At 37.5% G+C, this 19,368-nt stretch overlaps 13 protein-coding genes and 2 non-coding genes across 15 annotated transcripts; 8 read left to right on the top strand and 7 right to left on the bottom strand.

Moving 5' to 3' along the window:
• The first annotated feature begins 89 nt into the window (after positions 1–89).
• On the top strand, positions 90–583 carry LOC136029058 (histone H2B). Its single transcript, XM_065707091.1, has one exon. The coding sequence runs from the start codon at positions 145–147 to the stop codon at positions 514–516; it is 372 nt and encodes a 123-aa protein (XP_065563163.1). The 5' UTR covers positions 90–144; the 3' UTR covers positions 517–583.
• Positions 584–1,324: 741 nt separating this feature from the next.
• LOC136029642 (histone H3) lies at positions 1,325–1,735 on the bottom strand. The gene has a single exon (XM_065708142.1). It carries the CDS (start codon positions 1,733–1,735, stop codon positions 1,325–1,327), a length of 411 nt encoding a protein of 136 aa, XP_065564214.1.
• A 103-nt stretch (positions 1,736–1,838) lies between these two features.
• Positions 1,839–2,280, top strand: LOC136029059 (histone H4). Its single transcript, XM_065707092.1, has one exon. It carries the CDS (start codon positions 1,935–1,937, stop codon positions 2,244–2,246), a length of 312 nt encoding a protein of 103 aa, XP_065563164.1. The 5' UTR covers positions 1,839–1,934; the 3' UTR covers positions 2,247–2,280.
• Positions 2,281–4,145: 1,865 nt separating this feature from the next.
• Positions 4,146–4,969, top strand: LOC136029046 (histone H1-delta-like). Its single transcript, XM_065707080.1, has one exon. It carries the CDS (start codon positions 4,161–4,163, stop codon positions 4,908–4,910), a length of 750 nt encoding a protein of 249 aa, XP_065563152.1. The 5' UTR covers positions 4,146–4,160; the 3' UTR covers positions 4,911–4,969.
• A 1,942-nt stretch (positions 4,970–6,911) lies between these two features.
• Positions 6,912–7,030, bottom strand: LOC136029774 (5S ribosomal RNA). Its single transcript, XR_010618102.1, has one exon. It is a non-coding gene; the product is annotated as a 5S ribosomal RNA (ribosomal RNA).
• A 689-nt stretch (positions 7,031–7,719) lies between these two features.
• On the bottom strand, positions 7,720–8,100 carry LOC136029641 (histone H2A). The gene has a single exon (XM_065708141.1). It carries the CDS (start codon positions 8,098–8,100, stop codon positions 7,720–7,722), a length of 381 nt encoding a protein of 126 aa, XP_065564213.1.
• A 163-nt stretch (positions 8,101–8,263) lies between these two features.
• On the top strand, positions 8,264–8,757 carry LOC136029050 (histone H2B). Its single transcript, XM_065707084.1, has one exon. It carries the CDS (start codon positions 8,319–8,321, stop codon positions 8,688–8,690), a length of 372 nt encoding a protein of 123 aa, XP_065563156.1. The 5' UTR covers positions 8,264–8,318; the 3' UTR covers positions 8,691–8,757.
• Positions 8,758–9,498: 741 nt separating this feature from the next.
• On the bottom strand, positions 9,499–9,909 carry LOC136029640 (histone H3). The gene has a single exon (XM_065708140.1). It carries the CDS (start codon positions 9,907–9,909, stop codon positions 9,499–9,501), a length of 411 nt encoding a protein of 136 aa, XP_065564212.1.
• Positions 9,910–10,057: 148 nt separating this feature from the next.
• On the top strand, positions 10,058–10,460 carry LOC136029053 (histone H4). Its single transcript, XM_065707086.1, has one exon. It carries the CDS (start codon positions 10,109–10,111, stop codon positions 10,418–10,420), a length of 312 nt encoding a protein of 103 aa, XP_065563158.1. The 5' UTR covers positions 10,058–10,108; the 3' UTR covers positions 10,421–10,460.
• Positions 10,461–12,319: 1,859 nt separating this feature from the next.
• On the top strand, positions 12,320–13,143 carry LOC136029047 (histone H1-delta-like). Its single transcript, XM_065707081.1, has one exon. It carries the CDS (start codon positions 12,335–12,337, stop codon positions 13,082–13,084), a length of 750 nt encoding a protein of 249 aa, XP_065563153.1. The 5' UTR covers positions 12,320–12,334; the 3' UTR covers positions 13,085–13,143.
• Positions 13,144–15,085: 1,942 nt separating this feature from the next.
• LOC136029767 (5S ribosomal RNA) lies at positions 15,086–15,204 on the bottom strand. Its single transcript, XR_010618097.1, has one exon. It is a non-coding gene; the product is annotated as a 5S ribosomal RNA (ribosomal RNA).
• A 689-nt stretch (positions 15,205–15,893) lies between these two features.
• On the bottom strand, positions 15,894–16,274 carry LOC136029638 (histone H2A). The gene has a single exon (XM_065708139.1). It carries the CDS (start codon positions 16,272–16,274, stop codon positions 15,894–15,896), a length of 381 nt encoding a protein of 126 aa, XP_065564211.1.
• A 165-nt stretch (positions 16,275–16,439) lies between these two features.
• LOC136029049 (histone H2B) lies at positions 16,440–16,931 on the top strand. Its single transcript, XM_065707083.1, has one exon. The coding sequence runs from the start codon at positions 16,493–16,495 to the stop codon at positions 16,862–16,864; it is 372 nt and encodes a 123-aa protein (XP_065563155.1). The 5' UTR covers positions 16,440–16,492; the 3' UTR covers positions 16,865–16,931.
• Positions 16,932–17,671: 740 nt separating this feature from the next.
• LOC136029637 (histone H3) lies at positions 17,672–18,082 on the bottom strand. The gene has a single exon (XM_065708138.1). The coding sequence runs from the start codon at positions 18,080–18,082 to the stop codon at positions 17,672–17,674; it is 411 nt and encodes a 136-aa protein (XP_065564210.1).
• A 149-nt stretch (positions 18,083–18,231) lies between these two features.
• LOC136029054 (histone H4) lies at positions 18,232–18,633 on the top strand. The gene has a single exon (XM_065707087.1). It carries the CDS (start codon positions 18,282–18,284, stop codon positions 18,591–18,593), a length of 312 nt encoding a protein of 103 aa, XP_065563159.1. The 5' UTR covers positions 18,232–18,281; the 3' UTR covers positions 18,594–18,633.
• Positions 18,634–19,368: the final 735 nt, after the last annotated feature.

Raw genomic sequence — 19,368 nt, 5'->3', positions numbered from 1 at the left:
GCGCAAACAATTTATACTCCGGCTAGCGAACTGAGTTCCTCTGATAAAAGAATTGTGCGCGAACTCTAGTTGGTATATAAACGGGTCCAAGTTTGTAAACGCTATTCATTTGACAATTAGACTTCGTTAAGGTATCACTTAACCATGGCTCCAAAAACTTCAGGAAAAGCAGCAAAGAAAGCTGGTAAGGCGCAGAAAAATATCAGTAAAACTGATAAGAAAAGGAAACGAAAGAGGAAGGAAAGCTACGCCATTTACATTTACAAAGTTCTCAAGCAAGTGCATCCCGACACTGGTGTTTCTAGCAAGGCAATGAGCATCATGAATAGCTTTGTCAATGATATCTTTGAAAGGATTGCTGCGGAAGCCTCTCGTCTAGCTCACTACAACAAGAGGTCCACCATCACTAGCAGAGAGGTTCAAACTGCTGTGAGGCTGCTCCTACCCGGAGAACTTGCCAAGCACGCTGTTAGTGAAGGCACTAAAGCTGTAACAAAGTACACAAGCTCCAAATAAGGGGGTTTCTCCCCTCTATTAGTGCCCAATCAGCCGGGCCCTCCCAAACAGCCCTTTTAAGGGCTAACACCTTATTTCAAATGCTCTACTCTCAAATTGCTTTCATTACTCCTTTGCTCTGATTTGCGAAATCTTGGGTAAGCAAGAACCCATGCTAAACCACAATTCAAAAACAATAAAAAGGTTCCCTGTTTCGAAGGCAGGTCTCAATTTCCTTATTGTATAGAAAGTAATATCTATCGGCGAATAGTTAAAGAGAATAGATTAGGGGGCCTCGACTTTTTCATGACATTCCATCGGTAAACATTTTTAAGGGTCCGTGGGCCCCCATTGGGAGCTGTTCATTTTTTTGGATTTATTAGGCTGGCCTAAATTGGCTTTTCGGGTGTTTTCTTTTCATTAGATGTTTTGGATCTTGTTGAATGCTACGCTGAATCCATGACTCATTTTTACAATAATTTGACGTATATCTGAAATAATTTCGACCTTTTTTTTTTTTTTTGGTTATTTTGCCCGTAGAGTTTTTTGTTTTTTTTTATGTCCGTTGATTTTGAATTAAAATCGAATAGTTGTGGGCATCAAGCCATGGCTAATTGCCTTTCCTTTTCATTAGATAGTTTGAATCTTGTTTAATGTCACGCCGAATCTTATAACTCATTTTTAAAATAATTCTGCCTCCTCGAGTCATACCTTCTTTTTTTCACCAAACACTACGCTGTTTAATGTAATTTCGCCTGTTTTGTTTAAACCATTTAGTGGCCCTTAAAAGGGCCGTTGGTTAAGATGCAATTGCGGTGAACTAGGGTACTTAAGCTCTCTCGCCACGGATTCGACGGGCAAGTTGAATATCTTTGGGCATGATGGTCACCCTCTTGGCGTGAATAGCACACAAGTTGGTATCCTCAAAAAGTCCAACTAAATAGGCCTCGCTGGCTTCTTGTAGTGCCATCACAGCCGAACTCTGGAACCTCAAGTCAGTTTTGAAATCCTGGGCAATCTCTCGCACAAGTCTCTGAAAGGGCAATTTCCTTATTAAGAGTTCGGTACTCTTTTGATAGCGACGAATTTCTCTCAGGGCTACGGTTCCGGGCCTGTATCTGTGTGGTTTTTTTACCCCTCCGGTAGCAGGAGCCGACTTACGTGCTGCCTTGGTCGCAAGCTGCTTTCTAGGTGCCTTTCCGCCCGTTGATTTTCTCGCAGTTTGTTTCGTCCTAGCCATAATAATAGTTTGCCTCTCTTTAAAAGAATGAACAAAGGAACCAATGCCTAGTGGCTTTATTTATACGGAGCATCAGCCGCGCGACAGAGCTAGAGTTTGTCGGGAAAGCACTTGGTGGTATAAATTAAAGCGGGCTTTGAAGAAAATTCCTTAGTTTGACAAAAACTTTACAGCTGTTGACGACGCTATCGAATTCAATATGACAGGAAGAGGAAAAGGAGGAAAGGGGCTTGGAAAAGGAGGCGCAAAACGTCATCGCAAAGTTCTTCGTGACAATATCCAGGGTATTACAAAGCCAGCTATCAGAAGACTGGCTCGCCGCGGTGGTGTAAAACGTATATCTGGCCTAATTTACGAGGAAACCAGAGGTGTTCTTAAAGTTTTTCTCGAAAATGTTATTCGTGATGCTGTCACCTACACAGAACATGCCAAGAGAAAGACAGTAACTGCAATGGATGTAGTCTACGCTCTGAAGCGTCAAGGTCGTACATTGTATGGCTTTGGTGGTTAATGCGTTTTCAACTGTCCCCCTACCCAACGGCCTTTTTAAAGGCCACCAAATCTTTTTAAACACTTTCTAGCTCAAGTTTTTGAGCCTTTTCTTTGTTGTGCCTCTAATATTTTGGTAAATACTTTTCTTTTTTTCGTTTCAGGTGCTATATCTGTTTAGAAATATGCAAACAAATTTTCCATTGCTATTTTACTGTATTTAGCTTTTCATTGCATATTTGAATAAAGTTGCGTATTCTCACCATGGAATTCTTCAAAGAAATAACTGTTGCTATTTAACGGCATAAGCCTATTCTTTCATGTTTGAATGAAGATAGTAGGAACGGAGGAATAAATGTGTTCCTACTCTTGCTAAATTGCCGCTGGACCTTACACTTTGGACAAAAGTATTGCATTAGTTATTTGCAGTTAATAAACAAGTATGAATTTATTTAGCTGGTCGTTGCGGTTTTTTTTTTTTTTTTTTTTTATCTTTGATTTTCTAATGTTTGTTTTTAAGCAAAAACTCGAAAATACACTGTAGAAAGGGACATTTTTCCCGTTTAAAATAATTCCTTTATAAGTGGAAACGTATATTAAAAGTTTCAGATAGCCTGAGATCGAAACAAATAAAAGTGAATTTATTTGCGATTATATAGCAACAATTCGTTATGTGTTTTTAACTTTTGCAAAAACTTTGCAAATTTGTGTTTTAGCCTTTTGCGATTTTTTTTTTATTTATTTATGATTTCTAATGTTTGTTTTTAAACTAAAACTCGACAATATACTGTAGAAAGGGACATTTTTCCCGTTTAAAACAATTCCTTTTTTGTGTAGAACGTATATTAAACTTTGTTAAGTTTTAATGCCTTTTATTAAAGCCTTTGTTTCGAAAAAAGAAAAAAAAAAAAAAAATGCATCCGAGTTCCTTTGACTCATCTTTGGCTGAACAATGTCGTGCTAAAGGGATTCTGATATAAAAAAAAAAAAAAAAAAAAAAAAAAAAAAAACAAAGAAAAACAAATCTAGAGATGCTTGTTTTTAAAAGCCTCCTTATATCCTCCTTGTACTACCACGAATAGAGATTTCAATACCAAAATATAAAAGGCAGACATTCCATACTTACTTATTCATATAAATATAATGATTGTAAATGTGTCATATACTTCTTTTTTTTTAAGATTAGGCAAATTTGTGATTTCTTTTGTTCGATATTAAACAAACTCAAAAATATAGTGCAAAAAGGGACATTTCTCAGGTTACAAATAATTTAGTTTTAGGTGGTATGTATATTGAACTTTTATATAGGCTGTGATTAAAACAAATAAAAACGGTTCATTTCCACTTCCCCCCCCCCTTCCTTGGCATTTCGGAAACCGTAAACCGTAATTCTTGTCTTTTTAAATATAATATTAGAATTAAATGAAATTCATTTTCATTGGAATACGAGTTTGACACTTTGAGCCTCCAATTTAGGTGTCGTTTCTTATTGCTTTATCTTCTGTGTTTTTAGTTGGAGTTTCGGAATTAATTTCAATGCGATTTTGCAAAGACACATGCATGTATGTTACATTGTCTGAAAGCACTTGTACTGGATTTCACTAATAAAAAATAAAAAGTGGACATCGTGGATCTAAATTCCTAGCAAAAAGGTGTTTATTGAAATTGAACACTAGTTTTGACGGATTTGGACTATTCTCTGCCCCTTTGCTGGCAAATTACAATGGATGAAGCAATGAAAAAAATGTCTAACTATAGAAAAATGACCTGTCCATCCTTTAGTATAGGTTTCGTTCCTCAAAAGCTTACCTCCTAGTCAAAAATTCGAATAAAGCCATTTCAAACAAACACAAGCATGGCCCAAATTCCTTAGCTCGCGCACACAGAGAAATGTTAACCCGGGTACGGCGGTTCCCGAAATATAATTGTAAGACTTATGAAAAATGGAGCATGTATTCGATATTTAGTCGCACTAGTGACAGTGACAGAGAAAAGTAGAGAAGAATTGAAAATGTCTGAAATTGAAGCTGAAGTGACACCAGCATCTGTAGAATCCCAGAGCATGGCTACACCAGCCAAGAAGGAAAAGAAAGCAAAGGCTCCAAAACCAGCTAAGGCTGCAAAACCCAAAGGGGATAAAAAGGTCAAGGCACCAGCTAACCACCCAAAATACACGGAAATGATCACCAAATCCATTGCTGACATGAAAGAACGTGGGGGATCTAGCCGTCAGGCCATTCTCAAATACATAATGGCCAATTTCCAGGTTGGTAATGATGCCAAAGTTGTGAATATGCATCTTAAGCAAGCTTTGAAGCGTTGCCTTGCAAATGGAATTGTTATAAATCCCAAAGGTACTGGCGTAACTGGTTCTTTCAAGCTTGCAAAGCCTGTCAAGGCCGAAAATTCCAAGGCTGTAAAGCCTGCCAAGCCCAAAGCTAAGAAAACTTCAGTCAAGAAAACAACCAAACCTATTGCAGTGAAAAAGTCAACTTCAGCCAAAAAGGCTACCAAGCCAATGGCTGGTAGCAAGAAACCTGTAAAGGTTTTCAAGAAACCCACTGTTGCCAAAAAAGCAGTAGCAGCAAAGAAATCGACACCCAAGAAGGGGCCGTCAGTCAAGAAAGCTCCCGCCAAGAAAGTAGCATCTAAAAAGTCAGTAGCTAAGAAACCAGCTAAAAAGTAATGTGTGCAATAAGTTATCCTGCAGTATCAAACAGCCCTTTTCAGGGCTATCAAAGCAAATGCTCGAAACTTTCTGTTCAGAAAGTTATAATGCTATAAACACAAACTTAAATATTTTTGCTTAATTTCTTTTTTCAAATCTTTGACAAAAAAGAAAAGGTTTGATTCAAAAAATGGAAAGACAAAGGTATTTGAACTGTCCAATGGAGTTGAGCCCGAAAATATATGAAGACGAATTGGACATAAATACACTGTTCAATCACCTTTTATCATAAATAACTGGTAAAGTGCCGCCAATGAAATATAGTGAATGACACGCCATCTTTTCGGAAATCAGAAAGCGACGCCTTCAAATTGCGGTGGCGGAGGTTCCAATCCCGACTAGGCTGATCAATGGTAACTAATATGATTATATCAATCAAAAATAATAACAGATTAAAAGTAATTATACAAGAGTAAAATGATATAATTAAATTATGTTTTTGCTTAAGACAATATAACTTCTTTTTTTTTTTTTTTTTTTTTGAACAGATTCATGAAGGAAGTGTAAATCATGAGAGTTGAAGTTTCATTCCAACTAGGCTTATAAATAGTAGTACTATTTTACAGGAAAATAACACAAACATAAATATTTTTGCTTAATTTCTTTTTCCAAATCTTTGACAAAAAAGAAAAGGTTTGATACAAAAAATTTAGACTCTAAAAATGACTGTTTTTGTTGGTATTGTTTTCTTTTTTTAACAATACAAGACATGAATCACAATCTTTGCAAAAACAAAACAGAAGGAACACAGATTACCTAAAAATGACTCGCTAGCCTCTGAGCAGAAATTGTTCGCCCAGGTAGAGCGGTTCCCTGAATATACGTTAAAAGATAGTCTTTGATTAAAGTCAGTTGTTGTCGCGGCGCTCTTGAAGGAGCAAGTACTTTGGTGTTATTGATGTTACTGATAGACAAAGCTAGTTGGAACTGTAAATTGAAGTTGAGGCCGAAAACATTTGAAGGGACTTTGAACATAGACCAATCAAAGACTAACTTTAAAGTTAGTCTTTGATCTAAGACAGTTGCTTAGGCGGCGCTATTGAAGGAACGAGTAGACTTTTGCTATAGATGCTATTGAAAGACCAAGGCAATTTGAACTGTACCATGGAGTTGGGCCCGACAACATATGAAGAGGATTTGGGTGTGGACACATCAAAGACTAATTTTAAAGTAAGTAGTTTGATTTAAGTCAGCTATTTATGCGGCGCTATTGAAGGAACAAGCAGATTTGCGGTGTTGATGCTATTAAAAGACAAAGGTATTTGAACTGTCCAATGGAGTTGAGCCCGAAAATATATGAAGACGATTTGGACATAATAAACACTGTTCAATCACCTTTTATCATAAATTACTGGTAAAGTGCCGCCAATGAAATATATTGAATGACACGCCATCTTTTCGGAAATCAGAAATGAGTGTGAGTCAACTGTTGTTTTGGCGTAGCTGATGAACCAATAAGTAAAGTCAAAAATTGTGACTTGTGATAAAAGTGACATTATAAGCTCCCAGATCAAGGCGATGCCCCATGGATGGGCTGAAATACCAATTCCGGCATAGGAGAATTAATCATTTAAAACTGTATGTTTCTTGGTGGCTTTCAACTTGATTTAATTGCCAAAATGGTCAACTAAAATATCTTGGGGGCTTATAATGTCACTTTGGTTACAATTTTTGACTTTATTTATTGGCTTAGATAAATGTGAGTCAAGTGTTGTGGCTTTGTTCAATTTTAGCCTTCATTTAGTGGCTTATCAGCTAAACCAAAACAGTTGACTCGCATTTATTTATTACCGATAGATGGAAATCAAGGAGATGTCCAACTTAGTCTCTTCTTTTTTCTTATAAAAGATATAATCAGCTTGGCGCTATTAGAATAAGGAACCGAGTTTGTTAAAGGATATTATTTTAGTTTGAAAAAAAAGAATCATAATAATAAAAAAAAATTAAAAAAAGAAAAGATGCCAACAGCACCCGGTGTTCCCAGGCGGTCACCCATCCAAGTACTGACCGGGCCCGACGTTGTGTGACTTCCAGGATCTGACGAGACTGGGTACTTTCAACGTGGTATGGCCGTTGGCTGAGAGATTTTGTAACAAAATAATTGTTGCTCCACAAACTGAAAAGAAATTAAATGCCAAATTTTAGAGTCATGGACCAAGGTTGACAAATATTTTAAAAAGAATCAAAATATGTTTATTAATTCCTTTTTCTTAAAAAAAAAAAAAAAAAAACCTTCATTCCTTCTGAAACAGACCGACAAGCCCCCCAAAATGTTTCTACCTTTGAGATGACTACCCTATGGCTTCCTAGGCTAGTTTAGATCAGTCGAATTAGAGGGTCTTTGAATTGGCTCTCGGTCATTTTTAAAAACAGTTTCCTCGATTTTTGTGTATAATCTATTGGATTTTAAGGTGAAAATGAGCTTCCTTTCCTTCAATAAATTCCTATGCTTTGTAACGAGATGAATGTGAAAGCAAACTTTATTAATTGAAACAAAAGGGCAAGCCTCGAATATATATTTAGATTATGTTGGGGTATAATTTAACGATTTTTAAGGAAAATATCTCCCCCGCCTCCAGTAAATTCTTGCCCTTTGTTACTAGATAATTGTGAAAGTTTTCCTATTCACATTTTTAGCATCCTTAATTTCATAGCTTTTTCCTTTCCCGGGGTGGTTACATGCTATAGAGTGATTCAATCAATTTGTAGCCCTTAAAAGGGCTGTTGGTTAATTTGGGGTAGGTCTTGGAGCTAAAATTAGATTCATTTAGGCCTTTGCCGGTTTTTCAGTCTTCTTTGGTAGAAGGACTGCTTGAATATTGGGCAAAACGCCTCCTTGGGCAATGGTAACCCCCGACAGTAGCTTGTTCAGTTCTTCATCGTTTCTAATGGCTAGCTGAAGGTGACGAGGAATGATACGAGTTTTTTTGTTATCTCGTGCAGCATTACCAGCAAGCTCAAGGACCTCGGCAGCCAAATACTCCATCACCGCTGCAAGGTAAACGGGTGCCCCTGCACCAACTCGCTCCGCATAGTTGCCCTTTCTTAGAAGACGGTGGATCCTTCCCACTGGGAATTGGAGACCTGCCCTGTTTGAACGGGACTTTGCCTTTCCCTTCACTTTTCCACCTTTTCCTCTTCCTGACATGGTTTCTAGATTACAAAATTCACTTGGACTCTTCTTAATAACGAACAAATTGAAAATGATGTCTATTCTTGAAAGCGCAAACAATTTATACTCCGGCTAGCGAACTGAGTTCCTCTGATAAAAGAATTGTGCGCGAACTCTAGTTGGTATATAAACGGGTCCAAGTTTGTAAACGCTATTCATTTGACAATTAGACTTCGTTAAGGTATCACTTAACCATGGCTCCAAAAACTTCAGGAAAAGCAGCAAAGAAAGCTGGTAAGGCGCAGAAAAATATCAGTAAAACTGATAAGAAAAGGAAACGAAAGAGGAAGGAAAGCTACGCCATTTACATTTACAAAGTTCTCAAGCAAGTGCATCCCGACACTGGTGTTTCTAGCAAGGCAATGAGCATCATGAATAGCTTTGTCAATGATATCTTTGAAAGGATTGCTGCGGAAGCCTCTCGTCTAGCTCACTACAACAAGAGGTCCACCATCACTAGCAGAGAGGTTCAAACTGCTGTGAGGCTGCTCCTACCCGGAGAACTTGCCAAGCACGCTGTTAGTGAAGGCACTAAAGCTGTAACAAAGTACACAAGCTCCAAATAAGGGGGTTTCTCCCCTCTATTAGTGCCCAATCAGCCGGGCCCTCCCAAACAGCCCTTTTAAGGGCTAACACCTTATTTCAAATGCTCTACTCTCAAATTGCTTTCATTACTCCTTTGCTCTGATTTGCGAAATCTTGGGTAAGCAAGAACCCATGCTAAACCACAATTCAAAAACAATAAAAAGGTTCCCTGTTTCGAAGGCAGGTCTCAATTTCCTTATTGTATAGAAAGTAATATCTATCGGCGAATAGTTAAAGAGAATAGATTAGGGGGCCTCGACTTTTTCATGACATTCCATCGGTAAACATTTTTAAGGGTCCGTGGGCCCCCATTGGGAGCTGTTCATTTTTTTGGATTTATTAGGCTGGCCTAAATTGGCTTTTCGGGTGTTTTCTTTTCATTAGATGTTTTGGATCTTGTTGAATGCTACGCTGAATCCATGACTCATTTTTACAATAATTTGACGTATATCTGAAATAATTTCGACCTTTTTTTTTTTTTTTGGTTATTTTGCCCGTAGAGTTTTTTGTTTTTTTTTATGTCCGTTGATTTTGAATTAAAATCGAATAGTTGTGGGCATCAAGCCATGGCTAATTGCCTTTCCTTTTCATTAGATAGTTTGAATCTTGTTTAATGTCACGCCGAATCTTATAACTCATTTTTAAAATAATTCTGCCTCCTCGAGTCATACCTTCTTTTTTTCACCAAACACTACGCTGTTTAATGTAATTTCGCCTGTTTTGTTTAAACCATTTAGTGGCCGTTAAAAGGGCCGTTGGTTAAGATGCAATTGCGGTGAACTAGGGTACTTAAGCTCTCTCGCCACGGATTCGACGGGCAAGTTGAATATCTTTGGGCATGATGGTCACCCTCTTGGCGTGAATAGCACACAAGTTGGTATCCTCAAAAAGTCCAACTAAATAGGCCTCGCTGGCTTCTTGTAGTGCCATCACAGCCGAACTCTGGAACCTCAAGTCAGTTTTGAAATCCTGGGCAATCTCTCGCACAAGTCTCTGAAAGGGCAATTTCCTTATTAAGAGTTCGGTACTCTTTTGATAGCGACGAATTTCTCTCAGGGCTACGGTTCCGGGCCTGTATCTGTGTGGTTTTTTTACCCCTCCGGTAGCAGGAGCCGACTTACGTGCTGCCTTGGTCGCAAGCTGCTTTCTAGGTGCCTTTCCGCCCGTTGATTTTCTCGCAGTTTGTTTCGTCCTAGCCATAATGATAGTTTGCCTCTCTTTAAAAGAATGAACAAAGGAACCAATGCCTAGTGGCTTTATTTATACGGAGCATCAGCCGCGCGACAGAGCTAGAGTTTGTCGGGAAAGCACTTAGCGGTATAAATTAAAGCGGGCATTGAAGAAAATTCCTTAGTTTGACAAAAACTTTACAGCTGTTGACGACGCTATCGAATTCAATATGACAGGAAGAGGAAAAGGAGGAAAGGGGCTTGGAAAAGGAGGCGCAAAACGTCATCGCAAAGTTCTTCGTGACAATATCCAGGGTATTACAAAGCCAGCTATCAGAAGACTGGCTCGCCGCGGTGGTGTAAAACGTATATCTGGCCTAATTTACGAGGAAACCAGAGGTGTTCTTAAAGTTTTTCTCGAAAATGTTATTCGTGATGCTGTCACCTACACAGAACATGCCAAGAGAAAGACAGTAACTGCAATGGATGTAGTCTACGCTCTGAAGCGTCAAGGTCGTACATTGTATGGCTTTGGTGGTTAATGCGTTTTCAGCTGTCCCCCTACCCAACGGCCTTTTTAAAGGCCACCAAATCTTTTTAAACACTTTCTAGCTCAAGTTTTTGAGCCTTTTCTTTGTTGTGCCTCTAATATTTTGGTAAATACTTTTCTTTTTTTCGTTTCAGGTGCTATATCTGTTTAGAAATATGCAAACAAATTTTCCATTGCTATTTTACTGTATTTAGCTTTTCATTGCATATTTGAATAAAGTTGCGTATTCTCACCATGGAATTCTTCAAAGAAATAACTGTTGCTATTTAACGGCATAAGCCTATTCTTTCATGTTTGAATGAAGATAGTAGGAACGGAGGAATAAATGTGTTCCTACTCTTGCTAAATTGCCGCTGGACCTTACACTTTGGACAAAAGTATTGCATTAGTTATTTGCAGTTAATAAACAAGTATGAATTTATTTAGCTGGTCGTTGCGGTTTTTTTTTTTTTTTTTTTTTATCTTTGATTTTCTAATGTTTGTTTTTAAGCAAAAACTCGAAAATACACTGTAGAAAGGGACATTTTTCCCGTTTAAAATAATTCCTTTATAAGTGGAAACGTATATTAAAAGTTTCAGATAGCCTGAGATCGAAACAAATAAAAGTGAATTTATTTGCGATTATATAGCAACAATTCGTTATGTGTTTTTAACTTTTGCAAAAACTTTGCAAATTTGTGTTTTAGCCTTTTGCGATTTTTTTTTTATTTATTTATGATTTCTAATGTTTGTTTTTAAACTAAAACTCGACAATATACTGTAGAAAGGGACATTTTTCCCGTTTAAAACAATTCCTTTTTTGTGTAGAACGTATATTAAACTTTGTTAAGTTTTAATGCCTTTTATTAAAGCCTTTGTTTCGAAAAAAGAAAAAAAAAAAAAAAATGCATCCGAGTTCCTTTGACTCATCTTTGGCTGAACAATGTCGTGCTAAAGGGATTCTGATATAAAAAAAAAAAAAAAAAAAAAAAAAAAAAAAACAAAGAAAAACAAATCTAGAGATGCTTGTTTTTAAAAGCCTCCTTATATCCTCCTTGTACTACCACGAATAGAGATTTCAATACCAAAATATAAAAGGCAGACATTCCATACTTACTTATTCATATAAATATAATGATTGTAAATGTGTCATATACTTCTTTTTTTTTAAGATTAGGCAAATTTGTGATTTCTTTTGTTCGATATTAAACAAACTCAAAAATATAGTGCAAAAAGGGACATTTCTCAGGTTACAAATAATTTAGTTTTAGGTGGTATGTATATTGAACTTTTATATAGGCTGTGATTAAAACAAATAAAAACGGTTCATTTCCACTTCCCCCCCCCCTTCCTTGGCATTTCGGAAACCGTAAACCGTAATTCTTGTCTTTTTAAATATAATATTAGAATTAAATGAAATTCATTTTCATTGGAATACGAGTTTGACACTTTGAGCCTCCAATTTAGGTGTCGTTTCTTATTGCTTTATCTTCTGTGTTTTTAGTTGGAGTTTCGGAATTAATTTCAATGCGATTTTGCAAAGACACATGCATGTATGTTACATTGTCTGAAAGCACTTGTACTGGATTTCACTAATAAAAAATAAAAAGTGGACATCGTGGATCTAAATTCCTAGCAAAAAGGTGTTTATTGAAATTGAACACTAGTTTTGACGGATTTGGACTATTCTCTGCCCCTTTGCTGGCAAATTACAATGGATGAAGCAATGAAAAAAATGTCTAACTATAGAAAAATGACCTGTCCATCCTTTAGTATAGGTTTCGTTCCTCAAAAGCTTACCTCCTAGTCAAAAATTCGAATAAAGCCATTTCAAACAAACACAAGCATGGCCCAAATTCCTTAGCTCGCGCACACAGAGAAATGTTAACCCGGGTACGGCGGTTCCCGAAATATAATTGTAAGACTTATGAAAAATGGAGCATGTATTCGATATTTAGTCGCACTAGTGACAGTGACAGAGAAAAGTAGAGAAGAATTGAAAATGTCTGAAATTGAAGCTGAAGTGACACCAGCATCTGTAGAATCCCAGAGCATGGCTACACCAGCCAAGAAGGAAAAGAAAGCAAAGGCTCCAAAACCAGCTAAGGCTGCAAAACCCAAAGGGGATAAAAAGGTCAAGGCACCAGCAAACCACCCAAAATACACGGAAATGATCACCAAATCCATTGCTGACCTGAAAGAACGTGGGGGATCTAGCCGTCAGGCCATTCTCAAATACATAATGGCCAATTTCCAGGTTGGTAATGATGCCAAAGTTGTGAATATGCATCTTAAGCAAGCTTTGAAGCGTTGCCTTGCAAATGGAATTGTTATAAATCCCAAAGGTACTGGCGTAACTGGTTCTTTCAAGCTTGCAAAGCCTGTCAAGGCCGAAAATTCCAAGGCTGTAAAGCCTGCCAAGCCCAAAGCTAACAAAACTTCAGTCAAGAAAACAACCAAACCTATTGCAGTGAAAAAGTCAACTTCAGCCAAAAAGGCTACCAAGCCAATGGCTGGTAGCAAGAAACCTGTAAAGGTTTTCAAGAAACCCACTGTTGCCAAAAAAGCAGTAGCAGCAAAGAAATCGACACCCAAGAAGGGGCCGTCAGTCAAGAAAGCTCCCGCCAAGAAAGTAGCATCTAAAAAGTCAGTAGCTAAGAAACCAGCTAAAAAGTAATGTGTGCAATAAGTTATCCTGCAGTATCAAACAGCCCTTTTCAGGGCTATCAAAGCAAATGCTCGAAACTTTCTGTTCAGAAAGTTATAATGCTATAAACACAAACTTAAATATTTTTGCTTAATTTCTTTTTTCAAATCTTTGACAAAAAAGAAAAGGTTTGATTCAAAAAATGGAAAGACAAAGGTATTTGAACTGTCCAATGGAGTTGAGCCCGAAAATATATGAAGACGAATTGGCCATAAATACATTGTTCAATCACCTTTTATCATAAATAACTGGTAAAGTGCCGCCAATGAAATATAGTGAATGACACGCCATCTTTTCGGAAATCAGAAAGCGACGCCTTCAAATTGCGGTGGCGGAGGTTCCAATCCCGACTAGGCTGATCAATGGTAACTAATATGATTATATCAATCAAAAATAATAACAGATTAAAAGTAATTATACAAGAGTAAAATGATATAATTAAATTATGTTTTTGCTTAAGACAATATAACTTCTTTTTTTTTTTTTTTTTTTTTGAACAGATTCATGAAGGAAGTGTAAATCATGAGAGTTGAAGTTTCATTCCAACTAGGCTTATAAATAGTAGTACTATTTTACAGGAAAATAACACAAACATAAATATTTTTGCTTAATTTCTTTTTCCAAATCTTTGACAAAAAAGAAAAGGTTTGATACAAAAAATTTAGACTCTAAAAATGACTGTTTTTGTTGGTATTGTTTTCTTTTTTTAACAATACAAGACATGAATCACAATCTTTGCAAAAACAAAACAGAAGGAACACAGATTACCTAAAAATGACTCGCTAGCCTCTGAGCAGAAATTGTTCGCCCAGGTAGAGCGGTTCCCTGAATATACGTTAAAAGATAGTCTTTGATTAAAGTCAGTTGTTGTCGCGGCGCTCTTGAAGGAGCAAGTACTTTGGTGTTATTGATGTTACTGATAGACAAAGCTAGTTGGAACTGTAAATTGAAGTTGAGGCCGAAAACATTTGAAGGGACTTTGAACATAGACCAATCAAAGACTAACTTTAAAGTTAGTCTTTGATCTAAGACAGTTGCTTAGGCGGCGCTATTGAAGGAACGAATAGACTTTTGCTATAGATGCTATTGAAAGACCAAGGCAATTTGAACTGTACCATGGAGTTGGGCCCGACAACATATGAAGAGGATTTGGGTGTGGACACATCAAAGACTAATTTTAAAGTAAGTAGTTTGATTTAAGTCAGCTATTTATGCGGCGCTATTGAAGGAACAAGCAGATTTGCGGTGTTGATGCTATTAAAAGACAAAGGTATTTGAACTGTCCAATGGAGTTGAGCCCGAAAATATATGAAGACGATTTGGACATAATAAACACTGTTCAATCACCTTTTATCATAAATTACTGGTAAAGTGCCGCCAATGAAATATATTGAATGACACGCCATCTTTTCGGAAATCAGAAATGAGTGTGAGTCAACTGTTGTTTTGGCGTAGCTGATGAACCAATAAGTAAAGTCAAAAATTGTGACTTGTGATAAAAGTGACATTATAAGCTCCCAGATCAAGGCGATGCCCCATGGATGGGCTGAAATACCAATTCCGGCATAGGAGAATTAATCATTTAAAACTGTATGTTTCTTGGTGGCTTTCAACTTGATTTAATTGCCAAAATGGTCAACTAAAATATCTTGGGGGCTTATAATGTCACTTTGGTTACAATTTTTGACTTTATTTATTGGCTTAGATAAATGTGAGTCAAGTGTTGTGGCTTTGTTCAATTTTAGCCTTCATTTAGTGGCTTATCAGCTAAACCAAAACAGTTGACTCGCATTTATTTATTACCGATAGATGGAAATCAAGGAGATGTCCAACTTAGTCTCTTCTTTTTTCTTATAAAAGATATAATCAGCTTGGCGCTATTAGAATAAGGAACCGAGTTTGTTAAAGGATATTATTTTAGTTTGAAAAAAAAGAATCATAATAATAAAAAAAAATTAAAAAAAGAAAAGATGCCAACAGCACCCGGTGTTCCCAGGCGGTCACCCATCCAAGTACTGACCGGGCCCGACGTTGTGTGACTTCCAGGATCTGACGAGACTGGGTACTTTCAACGTGGTATGGCCGTTGGCTGAGAGATTTTGTAACAAAATAATTGTTGCTCCACAAACTGAAAAGAAATTAAATGCCAAATTTTAGAGTCATGGACCAAGGTTGACAAATATTTTAAAAAGAATCAAAATATGTTTATTAATTCCTTTTTCTTAAAAAAAAAAAAAAAAAAACCTTCATTCCTTCTGAAACAGACCGACAAGCCCCCCAAAATGTTTCTACCTTTGAGATGACTACCCTATGGCTTCCTAGGCTAGTTTAGATCAGTCGAATTAGAGGGTCTTTGAATTGGCTCTCGGTCATTTTTAAAAACAGTTTCCTCGATTTTTGTGTATAATCTATTGGATTTTAAGGTGAAAATGAGCTTCCTTTCCTTCAATAAATTCTTATGCTTTGTAACGAGATGAATGTGAAAGCAAACTGTATTAATTGAAACAAAAGGGCAAGCCTCGAATATATATTTAGATTATGTTGGGGTATAATTTAACGATTTTTAAGGAAAATATCTCCCCCGCCTCCAGTAAATTCTTGCCCTTTGTTACTAGATAATTGTGAAAGTTTTCCTATTCACATTTTTAGCATCCTTAATTTCATAGCTTTTTCCTTTCCCGGGGTGGTTACATGCTATAGAGTGATTCAATCAATTTGTAGCCCTTAAAAGGGCTGTTGGTTAATTTGGGGTAGGTCTTGGAGCTAAAATTAGATTCATTTAGGCCTTTGCCGGTTTTTCAGTCTTCTTTGGTAGAAGGACTGCTTGAATATTGGGCAAAACGCCTCCTTGGGCAATGGTAACCCCCGACAGTAGCTTGTTCAGTTCTTCATCGTTTCTAATGGCTAGCTGAAGGTGACGAGGAATGATACGAGTTTTTTTGTTATCTCGTGCAGCATTACCAGCAAGCTCAAGGACCTCGGCAGCCAAATACTCCATCACCGCTGCAAGGTAAACGGGTGCCCCTGCACCAACTCGCTCCGCATAGTTGCCCTTTCTTAGAAGACGGTGGATCCTTCCCACTGGGAATTGGAGACCTGCCCTGTTTGAACGGGACTTTGCCTTTCCCTTCACTTTTCCACCTTTTCCTCTTCCTGACATGGTTTCTAGATTACAAAATTCACTTGGACTCTTCTTAATAACGAACAAATTGAAAATGATGTCTATTCTTGAAAGCGCAAACAATTTATACTCCGGCTAGCGAACTGAGTTCCTCTGATAAAAGAATTGTGCGCGAACTCTAGTTGGTATATAAACGGGTCCAAGTTTGTAAACGCTATTCATTTGACAATTAGACTTCGTTAAGGTATCACTTAACCATGGCTCCAAAAACTTCAGGAAAAGCAGCAAAGAAAGCTGGTAAGGCGCAGAAAAATATCAGTAAAACTGATAAGAAAAGGAAACGAAAGAGGAAGGAAAGCTACGCCATTTACATTTACAAAGTTCTCAAGCAAGTGCATCCCGACACTGGTGTTTCTAGCAAGGCAATGAGCATCATGAATAGCTTTGTCAATGATATCTTTGAAAGGATTGCTGCGGAAGCCTCTCGTCTAGCTCACTACAACAAGAGGTCCACCATCACTAGCAGAGAGGTTCAAACTGCTGTGAGGCTGCTCCTACCCGGAGAACTTGCCAAGCACGCTGTTAGTGAAGGCACTAAAGCTGTAACAAAGTACACAAGCTCCAAATAAGGGGGTTTCTCCCCTCTATTAGCGCCCAATCAGCCGGGCCCTCCCAAACAGCCCTTTTAAGGGCTAACACCTTATTTCAAATGCTCTACTCTCAAATTGCTTTCATTACTCCTGGCTTTGATTTGCGAAATCTTGGGTAAGCAAGAACCCATGCTAAACCACAATTCAAAAACAATAAAAAGGTTCCCTGTTTCGAAGGCAGGTCTCAATTTCCTTATTGTATAGAAAGTAATATCTATCGGCGAATAGTTAAAGAGAATAGATTAGGGGGCCTCGACTTTTTCATGACATTCCATCGGTAAACATTTTTAAGGGTCCGTGGGCCCCCATTGGGAGCTGTTCATTTTTTTGGATTTATTAGGCTGGCCTAAATTGGCTTTTCGGGTGTTTTCTTTTCATTAGATGTTTTGGATCTTGTTGAATGCTACGCTGAATCCATGACTCATTTTTACAATAATTTGACGTATATCTGAAATAATTTCGACCTTTTTTTTTTTTTTTGGTTATTTTGCCCGTAGAGTTTTTTGTTTTTTTTTATGTCCGTTGATTTTGAATTAAAATCGAATAGTTGTGGGCATCAAGCCATGGCTAATTGCCTTTCCTTTTCATTAGATAGTTTGAATCTTGTTTAATGTCACGCCGAATCTTATAACTCATTTTTAAAATAATTCTGCCTCCTCGAGTCATACCTTCTTTTTTTCACCAAACACTACGCTGTTTAATGTAATTTCGCCTGTTTTGTTTAAACCATTTAGTGGCCGTTAAAAGGGCCGTTGGTTAAGATGCAATTGCGGTGAACTAGGGTACTTAAGCTCTCTCGCCACGGATTCGACGGGCAAGTTGAATATCTTTGGGCATGATGGTCACCCTCTTGGCGTGAATAGCACACAAGTTGGTATCCTCAAAAAGTCCAACTAAATAGGCCTCGCTGGCTTCTTGTAGTGCCATCACAGCCGAACTCTGGAACCTCAAGTCAGTTTTGAAATCCTGGGCAATCTCTCGCACAAGTCTCTGAAAGGGCAATTTCCTTATTAAGAGTTCGGTACTCTTTTGATAGCGACGAATTTCTCTCAGGGCTACGGTTCCGGGCCTGTATCTGTGTGGTTTTTTTACCCCTCCGGTAGCAGGAGCCGACTTACGTGCTGCCTTGGTCGCAAGCTGCTTTCTAGGTGCCTTTCCGCCCGTTGATTTTCTCGCAGTTTGTTTCGTCCTAGCCATAATGATAGTTTGCCTCTCTTTAAAAGAATGAACAAAGGAACCAATGCCTAGTGGCTTTATTTATACGGAGCATCAGCCGCGCGACAGAGCTAGAGTTTGTCGGGAAAGCACTTAGCGGTATAAATTAAAGCGGGCATTGAAGAAAATTCCTTAGTTTGACAAAAACTTTACAGCTGTTGACGACGCTATCGAATTCAATATGACAGGAAGAGGAAAAGGAGGAAAGGGGCTTGGAAAAGGAGGCGCAAAACGTCATCGCAAAGTTCTTCGTGACAATATCCAGGGTATTACAAAGCCAGCTATCAGAAGACTGGCTCGCCGCGGTGGTGTAAAACGTATATCTGGCCTAATTTACGAGGAAACCAGAGGTGTTCTTAAAGTTTTTCTCGAAAATGTTATTCGTGATGCTGTCACCTACACAGAACATGCCAAGAGAAAGACAGTAACTGCAATGGATGTAGTCTACGCTCTGAAGCGTCAAGGTCGTACATTGTATGGCTTTGGTGGTTAATGCGTTTTCAGCTGTCCCCCTACCCAACGGCCTTTTTAAAGGCCACCAAATCTTTTTAAACACTTTCTAGCTCAAGTTTTTGAGCCTTTTCTTTGTTGTGCCTCTAATATTTTGGTAAATACTTTTCTTTTTTTCGTTTCAGGTGCTATATCTGTTTAGAAATATGCAAACAAATTTTCCATTGCTATTTTACTGTATTTAGCTTTTCATTGCATATTTGAATAAAGTTGCGTATTCTCACCATGGAATTCTTCAAAGAAATAACTGTTGCTATTTAACGGCATAAGCCTATTCTTTCATGTTTGAATGAAGATAGTAGGAACGGAGGAATAAATGTGTTCCTACTCTTGCTAAATTGCCGCTGGACCTTACACTTTGGACAAAAGTATTGCATTAGTTATTTGCAGTTAATAAACAAGTATGAATTTATTTAGCTGGTCGTTGCGGTTTTTTTTTTTTTTTTTTTTTATCTTTGATTTTCTAATGTTTGTTTTTAAGCAAAAACTCGAAAATACACTGTAGAAAGGGACATTTTTCCCGTTTAAAATAATTCCTTTATAAGTGGAAACGTATATTAAAAGTTTCAGATAGCCTGAGATCGAAACAAATAAAAGTGAATTTATTTGCGATTATATAGCAACAATTCGTTATGTGTTTTTAACTTTTGCAAAAACTTTGCAAATTTGTGTTTTAGCCTTTTGCGATTTTTTTTTTATTTATTTATGATTTCTAATGTTTGTTTTTAAACTAAAACTCGACAATATACTGTAGAAAG

Source organism: Artemia franciscana, chromosome 7 (genome assembly GCF_032884065.1).
Source record: "Artemia franciscana chromosome 7, ASM3288406v1, whole genome shotgun sequence".
Taxonomy (NCBI): domain Eukaryota; kingdom Metazoa; phylum Arthropoda; class Branchiopoda; order Anostraca; family Artemiidae; genus Artemia; species Artemia franciscana.
The sequence above is the reverse complement of the archived record's forward strand: the minus strand, read 5'-3'. Positions and strand labels throughout refer to the sequence as shown.